General features: G+C 46.3%; 1 protein-coding gene across 3 annotated transcripts in view; it reads right to left on the reverse strand.

The window, feature by feature from the left end:
• MCC (MCC regulator of Wnt signaling pathway) overlaps positions 1–23,281 on the reverse strand; it is a 1,512,525-nt gene that overhangs the window by 321,187 nt on the left and 1,168,057 nt on the right. For all 3 annotated transcript variants that reach the window (XM_078675515.1, XM_078675517.1, XM_078675516.1), the window contains one exon: positions 16,119–16,267. In XM_078675515.1, coding sequence (XP_078531641.1) covers positions 16,119–16,267 — 149 coding nt within the window. The remainder of the gene's footprint in view (positions 1–16,118; positions 16,268–23,281) is intronic.

Here is a 23,281-nt window from a genome sequence, read left to right on the forward strand (position 1 = left end):
CGTAGGATCTACAAGTGGATCCCCACTGAAACGAGAAGAACAGTCACCCACGCCCTTGTCAGCAGCAGGTTGGACTATGGAAACGCCCTCTGCACAGGAGCCTCGGCCAAACTCCTGAGACGGCTCCAACGCATCCAGAACGTCTCTGCACGCATGATCCTCGACATTCCTCGCCACAGCCACATCACACCCCACCTGAGAGACCTGCACTGGCTCCCGGTCAACAAGAGGATAACCTTCAAGCTCCTCACCCACGCACACAAAGCACTCCACAACACCGGACCAACGTACCTCAACAGACGACTCAGCTTCTACACCCCCACCCGCCAGCTCCGCTCCGCTGACCTCGCCCTCGCTACAGTCCCCCGCTTCCAAAGAGCGACCTCAGGCGGCAGTTCGTTCTCCCACCTCGCCGCCAAGACCGGGAACACCCTCCCCATCCACCTACGGCAGACCCAAGACCTGCTGACCTTCAGAAAACTCCTCAAGACCTGGCTTTTCGAGCAGTAGCAGCATTCCCCACCCCAGCGCCTTGAGACCCTCATGGGTGAGTAGTGTGCTTTACAAATGATATGATTGATTGATTGATTGATTGAATAATTAGCATATACGGCCACCATTCTCGAACAGGTGAGGTTAAAAATTAAATGTATTCTGCATTTTTGGTACGTTTAGAAGCGTATGCAATGTTGAATTAATTTCATGTCAGTATTACGCTTCAGTCCCTCCAGTTTGTAGCTTACTCATAGTGGAAAATATCAGTTAAAGAGAGAAAAGGAACTTGACAAGAATTAGGGTATTACTCAACTTGTGCACAATATGCATTACTTACGATATCCACATACACGGTCAAAGTGGCCTATTGGACTTTCTGGCAATGACATAAGGGCTGGTCTGTCAGGTCAGTGTGTGTACCGTTTTGTTGGGGTGGTTTGGGAGTCCGTTTAAAGGTCTGGTGGGCCAGTTTTTACTGTTCATTTACCACAAATTTCCACAAAGATTGTTTGCAATAATTACAAGTGAATGTGGTTCCCGATAACTTGCATAACACATATGAAGCATGTCTTTACAAGTTCCTGATTTGCAAATGTAGGACACTTTATTAACCATCTGACTTGCTAATAAAGGCCATTTTTAGGGTCGAGCCTATGAGAGCATGAGCAAGCGCATGCATCTCGCTTGTGAGGCACTATTGTTTACAAAAAAAGGCTTAAGCCCTCCCATTGCTTACAATTTATGAGCTTCAGTATCACTTTTCTTTGCAGCGTACCTATTTGCTTAGTCCAGCCGAAACATCACTTCCGATGTTTGCTGTGGAGCACGGATCAAGCACAGGTTGATACAACTTAATCAGTGCCTGTCCTCTGCTCCTGACGTGACTGAGGTACTATTTCTTCTCCCTTCCCAATGCTCAACTATAGCGTTTTTTTTCTTGCTTAACAAGCAGAACTGCAGGAGTTCACACGGAACACTGACCTACCGGTGCTAGATGAAGATGTGGCAAAGTTATTGAGTTGAGAGATCGAGGTAAGGGAGGTAAGGGTAGCCATCAAAAGTATGGCCCGTAACAAAACCCCAGGCACAGATGGCTTTCCAGTTATGCTATGTTATGTTAGCAAAGCTTAAAAAACGCATTCTACCCATGGGTGTCCTGGCGCTACACACTGACTCACTGTAAGCGGGCTGTCTAAACCGTTAAGTCTTCAGCCCCTTTCTAAAGGAAAGGAGTTCTGAGGCCTTCCTCAGATTTACTGGCAGGCCGCACCATAGGAGAAACTCTTGCCTCCCCAACTGACCTTCTGTTTTCGGGGAACGGCTACTAGCCCTCCATCGTTGGAAGGCAGCTCTCTGCCCGGAACATACCATTCAAAGCACTTAGTCAGAAAATCCGGGCCAGTGGCACTCAGCGTCTTAAAAACCGTGCACAGTGCCTTGAATTGTGCTAGTTTTATAACCGGTAGCCAGTGCAGTTGCCGGATTCTATCTACGGCAGAGGTAAACCTAGGTATCCCAATTAGCAGTCGTGCCGCTGTGTTTTGTACTGTCTGTAGTCTGACCAGATTTTTTTCTCCAGTTTTTTTGTACTGTGGTACAGTAATCGAGGCGGGACAGGATGAGGGCTGAGACCTCTGTCCTGAAACCATCTGCTGGAAGGAGAAATTTGATTTTTCTCAAAATCCCAATGAGGTAGAAACAGGTAGATACCACTCCGCTGACCTGGTCCCCAAAATCGAGTTTGTGATCCAGGATCACACCCAAGTTTTTGGCTTTGTCTACAGGAGCTGGGAGGTTCCCCATACCCTCCGACCACATGTCAGGAGACCAGATGTGTGGATTATTCCCAAATATAATGACCTTGGTCTTGCCTGCATTCAATTTCAGGCAATTAGAGGCCATCCAACCAGAGATACTGTTCAGGCAATCATGATATCTTAAGGCCATCATGTCTTTAGTCCCTCGTTGAATGGACAACACAATTTGTGTGTCATCTGCATAAGATGTTAATTGCAGCTCGAAGGACCTTATCAATGCCGCCAACGGCCTGATATAGACATTAAAGAGCATTGGGCTCAAGGAGGAACCTTGCGGCACCCCACATGGGAGGGTAAACGGCTTGGATTTGTCCTGCCCCATCTCAACTGTTTGTACTCTGTCCGCCAAGAAAGATTTCAGGAGGTGCCAAGCCCTCCCCTCCACGCCTGCCTTCGACAAACAGTCCATCAACACATGGTGATGGACCGTATCAAAGGCCGCAGACAGATCCAGCAGGATCAGGACGGCAACACCTCCCTGATCAACCGCTTCTCTAACCTCCTCAGTGGCTTTGATCAGGGCCAGCTCCGTACTATGCCCTGCAGGAAACCCAAACTGCATGGGGTCAAGCGCATTAGTGCTTTGAAAGAAAGCGCTGAGCTGCCTGTTAATGGCTTTCTCCAGCAACTTGGCCGGCAGCGGGAGAAGAGATATGGGTCTATAGTTATTGGGATCTCTCAGGAATGTTTTTTAATACCGCAGCTGGGCAGGGGTCCATTGGTGACCCGGACTGCAATGCCCGCAGCAGGTTTGTAACCTCAGAGACCTGAAGCGTATTAAAACCCTCCAGTCTGTCAGTCCCTGACATCAACCCTGGAACCCAGCTGGCTGCCTCCTCTCCTGTCTCCCCTTGACCCTTAGTAAAGGAGGAGAAGATAGCCTCCACCTTGTTCTGGAAGAAAGAGGCAAGTGATTCACAAAGTGCTGGGCTACTATGTGAAATGGATTTGGTAGGCTGTCAGATTGGCAATGGTCCTAAACAGTTCTTTTGAGGATGAATTGGCATCCTTTATCTGCTCCGCGAAATAGGCTTTCTTAGTCTCTAGGATTAATTTCTTGTAACTACTGAGGCATTCTTTATATTTTTCTCTATTATTAATGCTGCACCCTTTCCTCCAGACCCTTTCAAGCCTTTTGCACTCAGTTTTATGCTCTTGTAGTTTCGCTGAGAACCACGGTGCTGATGGCTGAGCTCTCCTGGGGGTAATAAGCTTACTTGGCGCAAATCTATCACATGCGTTCTTAATCCACCAAGAGTACAGGTCCCCTGCTGTGTCGACATTTGCTGGAAAAGTTGGCATATTCAAGGACAGAAAATTCACCATCTCCGTGCTATCTTAGTTTTTCCAGGCCCGGATGGAGATTCTCTCCCTGGGCTTGTGATTAGACCGATTTAGCGGGTTTTGACGGAGCATAAAGATAATGACCGCGTGGTCTGACCATGGAATCTACACAATTTCAGATATGGCCAGGTCATTATTATTAGAGAAAATGCCATCCAAGGTGTGTCCCGCAACATGTGAGGGTCCACGTAAACATTGTTCTAAGCCCCCTCCACTCATGATTTCCACCACTCTCAAATTGTCTGGATCTAGTACATTCTCTAGGTGAAAATTAAAATCTCCCTTGACCGTAAAGGACTTCGCGCACATCCCCTCCTCTAAAAGAGCTCCAAACGAGTCCAGAAATGTACTCCTACTCCCTGGAGGACGATAGATTAACATTTCTTTAAAGGTGTCTGGGGGAGAAAGACGTACCTTAATGGACAATGCTTTGCACGCTTGATTAGAGGCGATCGAGAAGGTGGGTTCAAGACGGCTGTGATATATAACCGCCAACCCGCCTCCTCTTCTTACAGGTCTGTCCAGAGAATAGCACAGAAAGTTAGTGGGCAGAGCTTCACAATATCAGGACCTGAGGTGTTGTCAGTCCAGGCCTCTGTTATAAATGCCATCATAATCTGGTGCTCTTCGAAGAATAAAGGCTATGTTTAACCAGAGACCTGGCATTTAACAGTAGGCACTTGAGATGGGCTCCTGCGCAATCCTTTAAAGGTTTCCCCTCCTTTTTAAAAGGAAAGTTGCTAGAAAGAGCCAAAATCTGAGGGAGGGAACAGTGACACTGACCGCAAACCTCTTCTGACTCTCCCGGACTTATACTGGGCAAAAAACTAGGGCAATGGGCGTTTCAACCTTCTGGGTCCAGACCTCTAAGCACGTTGGATGAATAAGTTAGAATGTCTGGGCTCATTGATCCAGGGGGACTGGCCCTGAGCCCGTTCCGAGCGCAGATGGGGTTGCCTTAGGCACGCCCGCTGCATGCATCCACAGCACGGCCGCACCATTGGGTGTTTAAATCTACTGGCAGCCCGTCCGCCCAATCAGCAGCGAGTACCCCGCACCCCTGTCCCTCCAATCAGCTGAACCGGTAAACGGCGGGAGCAAGGGAAACCTGGAGGGTTGGACTCCGCAGAAGACCCCAGTAAGAACAATTAAAAGTTTCTTTTTAAAAAACACACAATGCGGCAAGGTTAAAATAACAGGCAGAACAATGACAATCTAAAATAACTAGATTAAAAGCACGATAGACCTGGCGGGTATTGAATACAAGCCTACCAGGAGTCAGCTCTGCGGGGTCGCGCCACGAGTGCTTTAATCTTACGGCAGCCCATCCGCCCGCCCGTAGAATTTTACCTTGCCTACACTGACTTGCTTGCCCCCAAACGTAAGCGTTTATATAACAAGGCTAAGAGGCTTGGCAGGTTACCTGACTCCACCAGGAATGCGATCATTATTCCTCTATTGAAGCCGGGAAAACAGCCTTGGGACAGAACGGCATATCGGCCTTTATCTATGCTCTATCTTGACTATAAAATATTGAGCAGGATCCGGACAACCCGATTGCTCCCCACCATGCCCACCCTCATCCACGCCGATCAATCCGGGTTCATCCCCGCTAGAAACACGGCACTCAATATCCAAAGAGTTTTACATATACTGGAGGCAGATTCCTACAATGAGGACACTGCCGCAATCTTTGCAATAGACATTGAAAAAGCCTTTGACAGCTTGGAGTGGACGTGCCTGTTCCACGTGATGCGAAAGATAGGACTAGGCCCGACTTTGTGAATTGGACAGCCCTCTTATATGCTGACTCTACAGCCACGGTCAGGACATGGGGGGTGATCTCAGAAGCGTGCAGGGGCACAAGGCAGGGATGCCCCCTCTCCCCATTGGAATTTGCTCTGGCGATGGAGCCCTTGGCAGCACATGCTAGATCGGAACGGGCGTACCGAGGGCTTGACGTATATGGTCAAGTCCATCATATTGCACTCTATGCAGATGATCTTTTACTGTTCCTAGAGATTCGGGTGCAGCCTTACTGGGGGTCAAAAACCTGCTCCATGCTCTCAGCAAAGTGGCCGGGTTAAAGGTTAACTGTTCGAAATCGTGTCTTTTCCCGACGCGCAGAGATAGACTGGACCCGCAGAACACGGAGGGGATGAAATGGGAGAACAGATGATTGCTCTACCTGGGTACGCTTATCTACCATGGACAGGAGGATATTCTTGAGGGGAACATTGGAAAGGCAATCAGGGGGGCCAAAGCTAACTTTGAATTCTGGGGATCCCTGCCACTATCTGTGGCGGGCCGGGTAGCGCTTCTCAAAATGGTGACCCTACCGAGGCTACTACACTTCTTCAGGGCATTGCCGGTTTGGATGCCAGCAGCCTATTTCAAGCAGCTCAGGGCAATGATCACTTTTTTTTGTGGGGTAATGGCAGGCGCAGGGTAGCCCTCACCACACTCATGCGACCCCGAGCGGAAGGAGGCCTAGAGGTCCCAGACTATGAAACTTATTATTTAGCAGCCCAATTTCAGTGTCTCACACAGTGGGTGGCAAGAGCCACTAGGGGCGAGGAGGAGCCAAGAGAGATATGGGGACCCCTGATGGTGCTATCCCGCATAGTATTACGGCTCCCGATTGAGGCCACATCCCTCACGCTGGAGTTCGCCACGGCGCGGAAATGCTGGAACAGATACTTGCGGAAGGTGTCTATTAGGAGCCCCTATGCACCGGAAATATCATTGAGGATGTGCAGGGCCCTGCCAAATGTGGGCAACTGGCAGAGAGTGGAGGCCTGGTAGCAGCAGGGGTTAACGACCGTTGGAGACCTCTATGAGGAGGGAGCCATGGTCCCATTTAACGACCCACGGGCCCGCTATGACCTGGCAGGAGGTGATTTCTTACAACATACAGCCCTCACAGCAGCCATCAGGAAACACTGGAGAATGGGCCTCACAGAGCCACACACTTCTATGGGGTGCCAATATGTGGTGATGGCAGCGGGCACCATTAAGGCAGTGACATGTATCTATAGACGTGTGACACTGGAATCCTTATCTTCCCTGACAGCCCTGAAGCGCAAGTGGGAAACGGACATAGGGAAGGACATCCCGGATAGAGCATGGAGTGCAATTGTGGAGAGGGCCTGAAAAAGTACTAGAAATGCGAGATTCCAGTTGGTGCACTTTCACATCCTACACAGAGCATATCTTACCCCAGAGCGTTTACATGGATATTTCACGACCCAGCCAGCGTCCTGCCCAAGATGTTCAGCAGACAAGGCAGATTTTAAACATATGTTGTGGGACTGTCCATTTCTTGACAGCTTTTGGGAGGAGGTGACGGATCTCACTGATAGGGACTTAAACCCCTCCATGACGCACTGTATTCTGCATTGGTTTCCCCACACCCCAAAGAACAAAATCACTAGCAAATTTATCGATTTGAGTTTTCTGTTAACCAAATGAACCATCGCCACACATTGGAAAGCGAAAAAGAGCCCTAGTATAGCTAAGTGGAAAGCAGAATTCGAGAAATGGGTTGATTGTGAGGGAGTTATTAGGCTACAACTTGCACGTTGCACGGGCAGTGCGAAGGCACTGGAGAGGGCGAGAGCTTGGGAAAGACTAGTTTTAGCTTTCAAAGCCCCGGAGGACAAAGCTGAGGATGCAACGGCGGATGATCATGGGGAAGCCATAGTTTAACCTATAGTCAGATTTAAACCCACCGTATCTTGTCGGCCCACAACTGCAGTTGGCCCTTAGGAGGGATGCATGACCCCATGTAGCTTTCACTTACCCCGATGGGCTGACCACTTATGACATAAGCTCCCAGGAGCTGTAGTGGATGACCCTTTCGTGACACGCCTGGGAGGGTGGTGAGAGAGGGGGGATAAGGGAGATAGTTTGGGATGGGATCTGGGATGGTGGGGTATAATCTGTAGAGAAGCAATAAACCGTGACCCATGCCATGGCTGGAAGGACGGAAGATTGAAGACCTGCCGATGTGCAATAGCATTGATTGTCTTGGATAATTACTAATGCAGATGGGGTATGTAACTGAACCTTATTGTATTTGGCTCATATCTGTGCTGACCTTCTGGTTTTACTGTAAAACAATAAAAATTGTTAAAAAAAAAAAACAAGGCAGTTGGACCTGTGGTTTCTTATCCAAATCGTTTTTGTTATTTTGTTTATGTGTTGATATGACAGTGCTAATGCACTTGCATCATCATATGGGCAGCGGCGTATGATAATGTGCGTCATTTGAGCTAGTAGGATAAGTGAAGAACAAACTTCAGTCTGTTTTTTGCTGGTGCAATAATTTATTTCAACTTTATTTAGCGGACCCATTTTCTCGCCCTTTAAATGGATAGGGTTTGATGAAACAGCGTAGGCTCAATTAATGATGCTTTTCAATTTTTACGTGAAGAAAATGCAACCTGTCAATTAATAAGTCTTTGGCTCTTTTTTAAGATATTGCTTGCTCTTCCCCACTCCCCACCACAAAACAACACTGGCGAAGCCAAACAAAAGGTTACTTTTTTTTTTTAAATGTCACAGGCAGGACTAATCGCATCATAGCGCTTTATGAAATGCTTTGACTGACCTCTTTGTAGAAAGCTACCCTTCTGCCTCATGCAGGTAAGAGTGATTTTGTTTTAGGAAAAACATGAGCATGCGAGTTTATCTGTAAATCTTGTATAGGGCTTGCTCCATAACCCTAGGTAGGATCTTTCTCATCCGAAGGTGTTCAGACGCCTTTGAATTCAAGGAGCTTGTAATCTGATATTGCTGTGCCAATGACAAGATTAGATGCTGTTGTGTTTTGCATTTGTCACCCCGAGTGGGACGGGTATGCTCAGACATGAGTCCCGTGCTCTCCATGCAACTGGAATCAAGCTATCCTGGCTGATGAGGGCTGAAAGCCCAACACCGGTCCTAGGATGCTTGTTTCCAGTTCAGGGAGAACCTGGCTTGGCAGTACGGGCTGGACTGTTCCCATGGGGCACAGGGTCAAGACTGATTTGCATATGGCTGGGTTCAAACTGGAATGGAATGGTGAGCAAAAAAAACTATGGATTTAGGCCCAGATCTCTGTACCGGGGTGAATGTATGACATTGTTCTGCATTCTGTCCATCAACTGTTTTTGCATTTGTCACCCCGAGTGGGACGGGTATGCTCAAACGTGAGTCCCGTGCTCTCCATGCCACTGGAATCAAGCTATCCTGGCTGATGAGGGCTGAAAGCCCGAACCGGTCCTAGGATGCTTGTTTCCAGTCCAGGGAGGACCTGGCTTGGCAGTTCAGGCTGGACTGTTCCCATGGGGCACAGGGGCAAGACTGATTTGAATATGGCTGGGTTCAAACTGGAATTGCATGGTTAGCAAAAAAACGATGGATTTAGGCCCAGATCTCTGTACTGGGGTGAATGTATGACATTGTTCTGCATTCTGTCCATCAAGTGTTGTTTTTGCAGAGAGCTCTGAGGGCAGCAAGGGCTGTCACTTCCTGCCGCGCGCAGTTCTTTCTCCTGCTGCTCTTAGATGGTGGCTGAGGGTGCATCTACATATATCAAACACAACAAGATGATGGACGGAGTACTGAAACTTTTCAAACCCTCAACCCCAGTCAAGAGATCGGGGTTAAATCCATCATTCTTTTGTTCACCATGCCACACTCCGAAACCGGTCCCAGGATGCTTGTTTCCATTCCAGGGAGGACCTGGCCTGGCAGTTCGGGCTGGACTGTTCCAATGAGGCACAGGGTCAAGACTGTTTGCATATGGCTGGGTCCAAACTGGGATGGCATGGTGAGCAGAAAACAATGGATTTAACCCAGATCTGTAACTGGAGGTGAATGTTTGACAATGTTCATCATCTTTTTGTGTTGCATATATATATATTACCTACTGGCGGTCGCCAGTAGGTAGATATATTTAGGACCGATTTTCCATACGAAAATCCGCAACATTCTATTTGGAATAACTTTGGCACCGGTTGACGAATCTTCGTGACATTTTCAAAACTGGTGGGGCGCTCCGGTCCGCTCCTATACTGAAAGTCTCAGGGTGATTCGTGAAGCAGGGGCCGAGAAAAAAGGGGGGTCCCAATACGTGTTTTCCCCATGAATTTTTCCATAGGTACCGTTCATCGCGGCTACAGCCCGAACGGCTGAACGGTATTACACCAAATTTGACAAAATTGCAGTCCTCGTTTCAGACTCATGCCTTCTGCTTATTTGGTGTAAATCCGTTAAGTAGTTCCTCAGAAAATTACATTTAAAAGTACATATATCTATGGCCTCGGAGGATCAGCGGACCTTGCAGTGCACGAGCTGCATGCTAATTGGCTGTCAACACTCCAAATCAGGAAGTGTTGGCAGCCATCTTCTGCCTCGGTAGAACCGAGGCACATGAAACCTATAAAAAAGGCGCAAAACGCAAACAGGGGGCACGGTAGAAACACCCTGAACCCCTAGGCCTGTTCAGGGGGTCCCACAAGGACCCCCAAGGCCCAGAAAAGTATTCTTTTTTTTTTTAAATCAGCAAAATCCGAGCAGGATGCACGGATCCTGCCCATTAAAAAAAAAAAACAACGAAGTGTGGGCTCCTGCACTTCAAGGCTAATTAACCCCCAGGGGGGCCAAATCTCAGGGGCATGCTGAAAACAAGTGTGGGGAGGCCCAATCCCCCACACACTGCCCCGGGCTTCCGCCACTCCCCGGGGCTTTATTATAATATACGCGGGGCTCACAGCCGACCCCGCAGCCCCGGGGACCGCCACCCCCGGGGCTTATTGAAATTAGGTGGGGGGGTTCTCAGGCACCCCCAACCCCGGGGACCGCCACCCCCGGGGCTTCTTTTAAACTTGTTGCGGGGGGCTCTCAGGTCCCCCCAGCCCCGGGAACTGCCACCCCTGGGGCTTTTTTTTAAAATAAAATATCCTCCACATGGGGAGCAGCATGTTAGCTGCTCCCCATGTGGAAAAGCAATGCCGGCTCCCGCAGGAGGCGGGGAGCCGTCTGGGACCATGGGGGGATTGGGGACCCCTCACGGCCACCAACAGGAGGCCAGGCCCCAGGGAATGGGGTCCCCGGGGCAATAAGTGGCCCAGGAGGTGGGCCGTGCGGCCCACTCCCCATTAAGAAAAAATAATAATAATAAAACAATGGCTGTCCCCGGGGGATGGGTCCCCGGGGCCTTAAGTGGCCTGAGGAGGGGGGCTACGCAGCCCCCATCCATAAGGCCCCAGGGACACCCCATCCCCCTGCCCCGGGGGATGGGGTGTCCCCGGGGCCCGGAATTGGCCGGGGGAGGGAGGCCACGCGGCCCCCTTCCCATAAATATTTTTTTTTATTTTAATTTAATGTCCTGGGGCATGGGGTCCCTTTAAAAAGACGCGATCGTCCCCAGGCCCCGCCCCCTGACAAACACACACTGCAAACGTGCCCTGTAGGGCGTTTTAAATTGGGGATTTAATTCCCCTTCAATACTAGGGGTCCCTGGGGGCCAACTAGCCCACCAGGTACCTCCAGTAAGCGCCACAGGGCTGCGTTGCAGAGAGGTGCTACAGGCCACGCCCCTTTTTACACCTCTCTGCAACGCAGCCTTGTGGCGCTTACTGGAGGTACCTGGTGGGCTAATTAGACCCCAGGGACCCTCAGGATTCAAAGGAACTTAATCTCCCAACTAAAAACGCGCCACGGGCGAGTTTGCACAGTGGTGAAGGTAAGGGGCAGGGCCTGAGGTGATATGTGTGCAAACACACAGCCTGTGGCGCGTTTTAAATTGGAGAATTAATTCCTCTTCAATCCTGAAGTCCCCTGGGGGCCAACTAGCCCACCAGGTACCTTCAGTAAGTGCCACAGAGCTGCGTTGAAGAGTGTTGTAAAAAGGGGCGTGGCCTCTGAACACCTATAAGTGAATAGTGTTCATGTGTGCAGTAAACCGTACACCTGTGTGTATGAAATAGCCATTCACCGTAAGAGTGAACTGTGTACCCGTGTGTGAGTGAAACCTCTGTGTGACAGAACGTGAGTTGTGAAAGTTGCGCCTCTTTGTGCGCTCTTGTCCTGTGCTCTTGTTGTTGGCTCCTACTTTGGCGGTAGTTGGTTGGATCTGTACCCTGTACCATTTACCATATACTATTTATTTGGATCTCATATTCCTTCAATCTTCTCGTCCTCCGCTATTCTTTCTTATCTCTTTCCCGAAGTAGCCTTCTCTTTGCCCTCTTTTTCTTCTGACGGCCCCCACCCTCTGTGCCTATTGCTCATCCTACCCCCATTTGCACAACCTACTTCCGTTTGCCAACGCTGTGCCTCTTTTGCCCCTTCTCTGCCTTTTGTGAGCAATCTGCATTTTCACTTCTTCAGAACAGTCCAATGTTTTCAGCTTCTTTTACTTCCCTCCCTTCTTTTGCCTCTTCTCCCGATTGCCTCCTCTATACTCGAATCCTTATACATCTGCTGCCCCCTCCTTTTTTCCATCTAACTCTCCTTTTTAGCCATCTCTCTTTCCCCACTATGGCATTCAATCAGGCAATATTGTTTTCCACCCGCCCAAACCTTTGCGTCCTATCTGCCCTCTTGTGCTTTCTCTCTACCTGTACTATATCAAAAACTAAGGTTCACTTGAGAGAGACAAAAATGAGTAAGAAATAGAGAACCAACCCAAGGTAAATCAAAAATTATGTTATGTATAAATACAAAGAACAATATTCTCTTATAAAATTACTTCACACACACAATGGCAAATTGCAAACAGAGAAAATATTTAAATAGACAAAGATATTACTACAATAATTCAAAGTAAAAGAATCAAACAGTACTCCACACGATCAAGGAGTTCTGGTGCAATCAAGACAAAATAATACGTAATACAAAAAATATTAGGCTGCAGAAACTCAGACAAATTACTGTCTAATAGTCAAATGAAAGAATCACATGTCCACTTGCAGATGTACGGTTGCAACTTGAACCGAATTAGACAGTCTGTATTATATAAGAGAAAATCGAAGTTTCAGCCCAAAGGTAAACTTGACCAGGGCCATCATCAGGACAATGCGTCACAAGGACATTTAGTAGAAAGCAACCTAAGGAGTTCCATGATGGGTGAAAGAAAAATGACAATCGCAAAACATAAACCCAAAAAATGGTCTTCGGATGGAAATTCCGAAATTATAATCTGGTCAATCTCAAAATGGGTCCATTAGCGCAGGGCCCTACACCAAGGAAAGGGACTGATAGATGTTTATAACCTCTATTTCTTACTCATTTTTGTCTCTCCAGAGTGACCCTTTGTTTTTGATATAGTATTATCACCCTGGTTCTTAAGACTTACAGGGTCGCCCCTGTATATTGTTATAGTTCTCGCTACCTGTGTACTTCCTTTCCTATACTCTTTGCCAACGTTTACCCTCAGTTTTACCCTGTCCCTCTCCTCTCTGCCCTCTTTCCCATATTCTCACGCCCCTTCATTTCCTGGTGTCCCATTTTCCCTGCTCTTTCCCACATCCCTCTCTCACTCCCACTTCATTCTGCTTTTCGCTCAGTCCTCAATGTCCTTTAAAAAAACACTATAACGTGGTCCAGGCCCTGTTCTAGCGGGTGGGCCGGGTGGGCCAGGCCTACCCAAACAGAAGCCTTGGCCCTCAGCAGTGAGGGCTTGAAGGCAGGTGTGCAACGTACAGGTCGTGTGTGTCAGCCCGGGCCGAGAAAGCTTCCAGGTCGCACACACACACACAGAGAGTGTTTGAGATTCTCACAGCCGCACCGAGTACTTCACAGGTCTTTAAAGACCATTTACATGTTAAGGAGGCTTTGTTCATTTTCTCACCCCTTCATCTCTGCATGGCGAAAGGCGACAAAGCCTTTCTTTGACAACGGTAACCTTTGGTAACCTTTGCCTACTGTCCTGCTGCCTTGATATTTCTTTTTCTATGCTATGCAGGAGAAAAGAAGTTTGTTTATTCCTAGTCACGTTTCCTAACCCCTGCAGCGCCATATCACATCAGGCTGTGACACAAAGTTTGAGTAATGGAGTAGGTAACAGAATGTGTTACTACATTATTTTCTTTTTAAAATCTGCACAGGCCCAGCAGGACACATACTAAGTGTGTGCTTCATTTGAACAGTTTTTATCATTATCATGGCCAATGCAGGACAACAATAAGACAATACAAAATGCCCAGATAACGTTGGTGATTAATGATCCTGCTGGAGAGCAATAATTTGTCTGTTAGTAGTTTTTAAATGCAGATGAACTGTATTTTATGTGGATAGCTCAGTGGGTTACTGCCTTTGTCACAGAGATTCTTGTGTTATTTGCAGTTCAGAAGTTACAATCCTAACATAGGACAGTGACCAATGAACTATCACCAAAGAGCTGCATACAAACATGAATGGTATAGTTAGAACTTCATTTTTTATTTTGTGATATAGTTAGAACTTCCCCAGTCTTTCATTATTCTGATGTTGCTAAAATGAGTATGTTTGGGCAGTTATACATTTTTATCAGTAAAGCTGACCCCAATACTCTTTAAATCCTAAGGTTGTGTTTCCCCAGACCAAACCCTCTTAAAATATACTGCCCACCAGTATGGATGACATATGATTCCTACACCTTGTAATCCTCATTGACTTATGTGACATTCCCTGTAGACTGATTTACATACTTGTATGATTCATTGTTTCTGTTTAATGCGTGCGTGGTGTAAAGTACTGACACACTACACTGATATGAGTAGCGCTATACAACAAATGAAATGCATATGAGCGAGGGGCTACGTAAAGATGAGGGGCACTGGTGGAGGGTGGCAGCGAGGGAATCCGAAGAGGAGGTAGTGGGAGGGGCTATGGAGCGATGAGGGGTACTGTTGGAGGATAGCAGTGAGGGAATCTGAGGAAGAGGTCATGAGGGGGAGGGGCTACAGAGAGATGAGGGGTACTGGTGGAGTGTGGCAGTGAGGGAATCCGAGGAGGAGGCCAATAGGGGGGTCTATGGAGAGATTAGGGGCACTGGTGGAGGGTGGTAGTGAGGGAGTCCGATGAGGAGTTCAATAGGGGGGGGTTACGGAGAGATGAGGGGCACTGTTGGAGGGGGTAGTGAGGGAGTCTGAGGAGGAGGTAACAAGGAGGAGGGGCTACTGAGAGATGAGGAGCACTGGTGGAGGGTGGCAGTGAGGGAATCCGAGGAGGAGGTCATAAGGGGGAGGGGCTATGGGGTGATGAGGGGCACTTGTGGCGTGTGGCAGTGAGGGAATCCGAGGAAGAGGTCAATAGGGGGCCGATGAGGGGCACTGGTGGAGGGTGGCAGTGAGGGAATCCGATGAGGAGGTCAATAGGGGGGGGCTATGGAGAGATGAGGGGCACTGGTGGAGGGTGGCAGTGAGGGAATCCGAGGAAGAGGTCAATAGGGGGACCATGGAGGGATGAGGGGCACAGTTGGAAGGTGGTAGTAAAGGTATTTACGGAGAAAGAGGTTATTGGTGCGGCGCCAAAAAAGACTTTCGCATCAGCGCTGAGCCGGCCCTGTCATGTCCTTTCCGTTTTTGTTTATTTAATTAGCAGTCTGGTCATAAGGGCTACCGTGGAACATACTTTAAAGTACATGCTAATTATATTTACTGCTATATTCAATGTTTTAAGTATGAAAGTGATTTTACTAATGTTTTTACTAGGAAAAATAAAAGTGCAGCCCGATGGTTCCTGATATGGGGCTGGGGCCCAAGGTCAGCTGTGAGATAAGGTGCACTGGAGAGGAGTAGTGGATAATCAAGCCTGTAAGGGAGTGTGTTGCAGAGGCCAGGGTCAGGTGGAGGTAGTAATGAAGAGGGATTCTCCCTGAAGGCTCGCACAGAGGGAGCCCGAGGGGTGTCACTTGCCTGATACTCCCACCTCAGAAACCTCCTCTTCCCATCAAAGGAACATTACATGGAAAAAACACTATTTGAGAGTCATAACATTAAAAAGAGATTTGGAAAAGAGTGCGTTTTACTGGGCCTTGTAAGACTAAGAAGAGATAAAGGAGGGCCCGGAAGCAGGCCTGCCTAGACATATATGCGACAACTCAAGCCTGCAGTGGCCCACCCAAATGCACCCTTGGCCCACCCAAATAAAAATTCCTGGAGCCGGGCCTGACGTGGTCAACGCTGGCCGTGTCGCAGCACTATTTTTATATCTTTCAAAGATACACCAAAGCAATGCTGCTGAAAAACATGGCCGAAAAAACATTGAAAAAGCCAATAGCTCGTACAAAGGCAAGACCTATTGGCTTTGGCAATGCTTGTTATTTTGGTGCCCGTGCCTATTTCTATCCTAGCCCAGCCCAGCTTTGTACACATAAATTATACAGAAGTTATACAAAAATGACTCATTTCATACACGTAGATGTCAATGAACACTTGGCATCTCTCTACATCCCCCGCAGTGCTGCATTCATCTGTGTCTTTGTCCTACCTATTTAATCTTTCGGTTTCCACTTCAAACTCGCGGATTTTGCTTTCAGAGATGGCCGAGCCATGGGAGTAGAGCGTCTGAAAGATTTCCTGGATGTTGGAACAGTCTTGCAAGGAGTGGGCCAAGTGCTCTGCAACGCTGCTGGACACCTGCAAGGGGAGGGGGAGAGATATTTATCCATTGCTGAATGTACTGCACAGTGCCTGAAATGCAGCCAGCGCATTAAAGAGAATGGCGCCCATCCACATACACGGCGTTCTGTTATTATTGCCTGCAATGCCCTTTCTTTGTATTTTTTTAAAAGTTTTCTTGAGAGCGAAGTAGGCCACTGTGGCACACTGTATATTGTTTGTTTTCTGCTTTTTTTTTATTTTCTTATTAAAAGACACGTTAAATACATTTCCTATAGACACATCACTGTATTCACAGAAATCGTGTTAGTTAATTAATTTACATGTTAATAAAAACTACATTCATATTACACCCATTTAAAGAGCTGTAATTCATTGCAGCCTAAAAAACGCCTGCTCATACATGACATTTTTCTACTACATTACACCTTTCTTTTACAAATAGCATACAAAGAATTTTGCTGATTTGGCCTTACCGAAGAAAAAAATGGGATTTCCTGTCAGTTAACATTTTTTAACAAAGTTGGCTTTATAGGTTGCTGCATGATAACATCACAATGCCCAAGAAATAGGAGGAATATCATGAGGCCATCATCACCAGCAAGAAACCACTGCACTGAGCAGACCCGCGCTTTACTCATAGGGTACTAGCAGTTTGTGGGAGAACATTCAATTTTAACACAGGCAACAGCAGATCTTTGTCGAAATTACTGTGTAAAAATACTGTTCCCTTTCTACTTGCAACATAAGGACAAGCGGAACGCCTTTAAAACATTCCAATGCCTGTATATGGGAAAGCTACTGAATACATGGTTCCATTTTCTGATGTAAGACTTTGTACATTTTGCACAAAATTCTGCGTCAAGAGCCTCTCGCCTCCCCAGGCGTGCCGTAGGCAGAATACGAGTAAATTATTAGGCTTGGTTGGTTGGACATACTAACTGCAATTTTTAGTAGTCTGTTTTTTTAATTTAACAATGCAATTAGTGTTTTTATACAATCTACAACCCACTGGCAGCAGCTTCTGAGCACTTTCCGTCAGATATTTTGGTATGACAATAGATTCACAAGGGCCATTAACCATGCATGCTGCTACCAAGATGGCCAAGCCTTAAATTTAAGTTTCACCTTGTTGGGTGAAAGGTTGGGGCATCTAACCAGCAAGCCTTAGCAGAAGGCACAGTGTGGCTTGCTCATTGGAATAGCTAACCACAAATCCACCTGAATATGTTGTAGTAATATTCTGAACCTGACAAAGTCCTTCCGTTTGTTCAGTTATTGAGAGATTGGAGAAGCCTATCACATTTATAAATAAGGGCAACTATTACATCCATGTGGAAGTTGAAAAGAACAGGGATGGTAATGAGGCGTGGGCTACTTCATGCCAGCAGGGCCTTTGCTGCAACTTGCGGACTCCATCCGATTGAGTTAGGTTGGACTGAAAGCAGGACTTCCATTGCAGGGCCCTGTCACTATACCCATGCTGCAGGAGGTTCTGTCTACTAGAGCACCGGCTGTTGAGAGGGTGAGTAAGCGGGTACTACTGCCGCATGGAAAACAGAGAAGTCAATCAACTACCTAAATTGATATAGTTATCTACTACTTTATCAAGGGACTCATGCCAGCTTTAGGGTGCCAGGCAGCGCACCGTTCAAATATTACATGACCACAGGCCGGCTACAAGTCTCTCTTAACGAGTAACACTGGGTCAGGAAAAGGCACCGATCTAAAGCTGACGTGTATCTGATATACTCGGAACATCCCAAGGCTTAGAATGCGTTAAATAAAGGAAGATGACACGCCGAGACTTTGAAGTCAGGCATATAAGTGAAAACATTTTCTACTTTGCTTAAAATAGCAAATGATGCTGGATGCTCGGACCCTGACACGGATGTTTGTTGTTAAGCCCGTCTTTTCATGCGACTTCCAGTTTGTATCCCATCTGTGCACCAGGCTCCCTCCAGCCCACATGTGGCAGCCACAGTGAGCCTTGGCATTCAGGAGTTAACACTGTTCATGGTCCAGGCCGCTGCACTTGCTTCAGTGACTGACAGCATTTCCATTAAAAACCTAATTCGCGAAGAAACAAAACAATATATCTTTTTGGTTGAGTAAATACCAAACTGCTGCCACTAAGGCCGAACCAGCGCCAGCCATCTCGGGTGCCCCTCGTCTGCCATCAATCATTACAGCTTAAATTAGATATGGCGGGAGCCTGCTCTCTGGCTGCTCATCCTTGGCGGGGGCTGCTTGGGTAAGCGCCTGCTCCGGTCCTCCTGGGATCAGGATTAAGAAAGCAACATTTCACCAGTGGAGCCTAACACCGCACACACAGTGTGCTACATGAAACCCGCAGAGGACTAGTTCTCATCCGGCTTAGTCAGTGAGCCTCAATCCTGCCTCGCAGAGAGGGCACTGCACGTTCTTGATAAGGTATTAGAGAAAGACAGGCCCTTTTTTGGTGAACGGTAAAACAGAAAAGTGTGAGTTATCAGTTGCAAGATAATCACAGGAGTGGTCAATGTTGAGGACCCTAAAGTATTTATGCCATTGCAACACATTAATACATTTAGTGGAGCTAGTTCAAAGAGCATATTAATTAAAAAAAAAGTCAAATGGCAGTCAAAACCATTTTACCATTTTTCTAAAATATTACTGACATGCGAAAAGTGCAGACCATTGACCAAAATATCATACCTTCCTCTTTACCCACCCCCATCCTCTCCAGTACCAAATCACCCCCATCCTCCGGGCCCATGCCCTCTCCATTGCCAGTATTCACTTCACTATAAGCAGGCTGGTGTAAAGATGTCACACTATTGATAACATGATGATGGATTTCATTCGGATTTAGAGACTGATGCAAAAAAAAAGCAAAAAAACACACTGGACACAAAATATAAATAACAAGCATTGATAAAGCCAATCGGACTTGCTTAGCCAGCGTCGGGTGAGCGATGCAATTAGCTTTGCCATGTTAAAAGTATAGAAAGCAATGAAAATACTACTTTCTATACTTTCAAGATGGCCACTGCCTTATTTATTTATTTATGTGTATTGCCTTGTCAAATGTGTTGCCGCAATGAGATGACACAACACACGTTGGCCACTGCTACTGGGTTTGCAAATGCCAGAAGAGTTTAAAAGCCTCAGCAGGGACAAATCCAGTAGCGTCTACCACCGTGAAGACGACTGGATCGTGCAACTAGGCAACTCCGAGGGCATTGCAAAGGGTGCCATCAGGCACCTGACACCGCTAAGGAGCATCGGCTGAGAGGATGTTAGGGGAGAGATGGGATGACCAGAACATTCAGAGCATCAACAAGGTCGCCTTCCGGCTCCTGGCATGCTGCCAGCGAGTATGGTGAGTGAGGATGGAAGAAAGGAGGTGAGAGATGGGGTGAGACTTTAAGGGTCAAAGAAAAGAGTGCACACACGTTCTGAAAACCAAGACGTACTAATACAGAATGCTAAGCAAGCAATTAAATAAAAAAATAAAAAAACTGAAAAATGTTCCACAGTGTCAACAGTGGAAGGCTACAACTTAGCCAATCAAAAGCAAGGGTAAATATGCTATGCTCCTGGGGAGGGACAAAATCAGAATTGGGAGGAAAGCCTCGAATACAAAGCAGGGTAAAGAGATTTACAAGAAAGCCATGCAGTCGTGAGGAAGGGTTGACTCTGCATAGTATTGTAAAGACACTGTCAGCAACAGTGTCGTGTGACCACAAAAATGAAATTCTGAGAACAAAATAACTACACAATTGACAACAGAATCAATGAGCGACTTGGACATCTCAGTATTCTCTGCAGAGTACAGCAAGGTCCCACGCTATCAAATTCCTACCACCCTGTGTCTTTGATACCACCACAAAGACTACAGTCTATGCATCTGGAGAGTCTCCTTCCTGGATTGGCACTCTCGGGCAAAGCAACATATCCAAAGCCATGATGGTCACAACCGGGTACACTGGTTATAAATCCAGACCTTTTCAGTCACATGAAGGTACTGAGCACAACTGCCATAATGAAGAATCGATCCGCTGGATGCAAATGTTAGAAACTCAGCATGCTATTGCCATTGAAGCAGTCAGACCCACTTTCATATATTGGCTCTGCGTAAAGAATATGGCTAGCTGATATTAACAAATATTATCAAGGTAGCAAGTTATGCTGATGGCCAGGGTAAGGGCAAGCTCCCTTTTCTGAATGATATAGATTCACATCATAAAATTATTATAATAAACTCAAATATCAAGATCCCTCGCAAATCTTTAGGCTATATCCGCTAAATATGAACTACACTGCTGCCATAAATGTCCAGTATATACTCAGAGTTGGCAGCTTATCCCGTTCTCACTTTTAGGTAGGAACAGCTTTCGGAAAAGGCATTTTAATAAATCCATCTATTGTCGACTATTGCTGAAAAAACAGAATTAAATTAAAAAAAATCCATAAGGCAGGTTGAGCGGTCAAGAAAAAATAAATCTAAAAGCCTGTGCTCTTTGTAGTTACATCTGCTTTTGAAATACAGCATTGTCGCATTGTCTAATGTTTTGAAACGGGTTAGAATTTTTTTACTCTAGCCCCGCCCCCAGCCCCCCGCTGACCTCGCTCCCCTTACCCCAGCCCTACCAGTGTGGCCCTCGGCCACAAACCACACTTTAATTTTGGCCCCCGACAGAAGGTTTGTGAGTACCCATGCTCTACACCATTGTGCTCTGTGTCACTGGACACTATGCCATTCTATTCTACTCTGCACCATTGTACGCTATGCCACTGCTCCCTGCACCACTCTACTCTATGCTGCTGCAGTCTATTCCACTGCACTCTACTTTTCACCACATAGCTCTATGCCACACTACTGCACCCTAAGTCACTACACTCTGCATCACTCCATGACATTCTAATGTATTCTACACCACTGCACTCCACTGCATTTTTGCCTCTACTCTATGCCACTACACTCTACAACACTCTACTCAGCACCTCTGTACTTTACCACTCAACTCTACACTGAACCACTCCATTCTACGCCACTTTTACTCTACTCTGCAACAATCTACACTGCACCATTCTATGCACCACCCTCTACGTCAGTCCACTATGCTCTACACCACTGCATGACACTGTATGCCACTCCACTCTACGACACTCTACTCCACTATATGCCATTCAACTCTATGAACTATATTCACTCCACGACATTCCACGTCACTCAATTCCACTCTATACCACTGTACCCCACTCCATACCTCTCCATAACACTCCACCCCCTTGTATGCCCCTTCACGCAACTCCCCTTTAACCCATTAACTTTTAGCCATGCTGAACAGCAGCCACACTGGTGAACAACATGGCTAAAAAATATTGGCAAAGCCATTAGGTCTTGCATTTGCGAGACCGATTGGCTTTGCCAATGCTTCTTTATAAAGTGGGCTTATTAATGTTCCGTTCAAGCTATCTGGACAAAGTCCTGTTATTAGGATTCTTTAGCATACCACATAATGAAAATGTGCACACCAGTCTACGCTTGTTTTGATTGTAACCGCGAGTAGGTTATCTGGGCCTGCTGATTTAGTTCTTTAAGGCCTGCATTATTTCCATAATCTTTTTAACAGATATGATCTCTGCTCCTTCCATTAATCTTTCTTCAGCATACACCTTCTCCCTCCCATCCCCATATATTTCTTCTAAATGGCTGACCCAGGCCTCTTCATCCACTAAGCATCTCATTTTTCCAGTGATCTTTCCTGTTCCATCTCATACTAACTGCCAGAATTTCCTAACGTTTTTTTGTTTCAATTACCTCTATCTTGTTATCCCTTGCATTTCCATGTGGAATTCTTTTTTCTTCAAATACAACTTATTATATATTCTCTTTTGGCATTCTTCAGGTTATTTTCTACCTCTGGATCTTATTCTTTCTTAAGGTCTCTCTCATATTTCCTTACTTTTTGCTTTAATCTTATATATTCTCTATCAAACCAAATATTTCTCGTCCTCCTTTCTATTTGTTCTCTTTTCTTCCTTCACTCACTAACTTTTAATTCAACGTTTAGGCAGTCGACAACCTGAGTTATTATGCCACTATGATAACTAGGATGAATTTTGGTCGGTTTCCTATTGTTAATTGCATACAAATCTATCCACGTGACAACATAAATGCAAACAGTATTGGAACCTGCACAAGGAGCCTGATGGACTGGTTTGGTTGCTGAATGCCTCTATGTCATTAAAAAGTCTACACACCCACCAAACGATTGGTATTCAAAATTTAGTGAATTTATTCAAAACAAATGCTTCCAAAAATGGTAGCAAATGAACCAAGTCTGAAGGCAACATTTTATCATTCTTAATCACATCCTTGAGAAGCCATAGCTCCAGTTAGGTACTTGACTGGTCAAACTCAGATTGATTAAGCGAACTCAATCAAGCCTGAAAAAAGGAAGTTTCCTCTCATTACCTTAATGCTTCTTAGTGACTGCTACATAAGTAGACCTATGTACATTCTAAATGCAAAACATTCAACAGTAAAGTGGAAGACTAGGGTTACGTATTCTGAGCTAAAGTTTGTTTAGGAAGCACAAAATATTGCTCAATGTTGCCTCAAAATTATTTCTCATGTAATCATTTTACCATGTTTCAGACAGACAAAAACTGAACCTGTGTTGGATTTGAACAATACATCAAAAGAAGCACTTATCCACTCCTCCTCACCAAACATATTCAAAATAACCATTAAGACTCTGATTCTCAATAACTCTGCTACAGTGATACTGACACTGACTGTCCAAGGCCTCAAAAACACTAACAAGTTCAGAAGGTAAATCAAGACTCTGCTTGCTTCCAGAGACATAGCTAGTTTATTATATGCACACAGGGTGATAAGACAGTAGTACTCAGTACTATCAAAATAGAAGGGTTCCTCATTTCAGAGACGGCCACCTTCGTTCTATTCTATCATTCTCCAGATTAGGTTGGAGCTAGAAAATATCTTCCACTTGCTGTAAATGACCTGGTAACATGGGC

This window comes from Lissotriton helveticus, chromosome 2_1 (assembly GCF_964261635.1).
Source record: "Lissotriton helveticus chromosome 2_1, aLisHel1.1, whole genome shotgun sequence".
Classification (NCBI taxonomy): domain Eukaryota; kingdom Metazoa; phylum Chordata; class Amphibia; order Caudata; family Salamandridae; genus Lissotriton; species Lissotriton helveticus.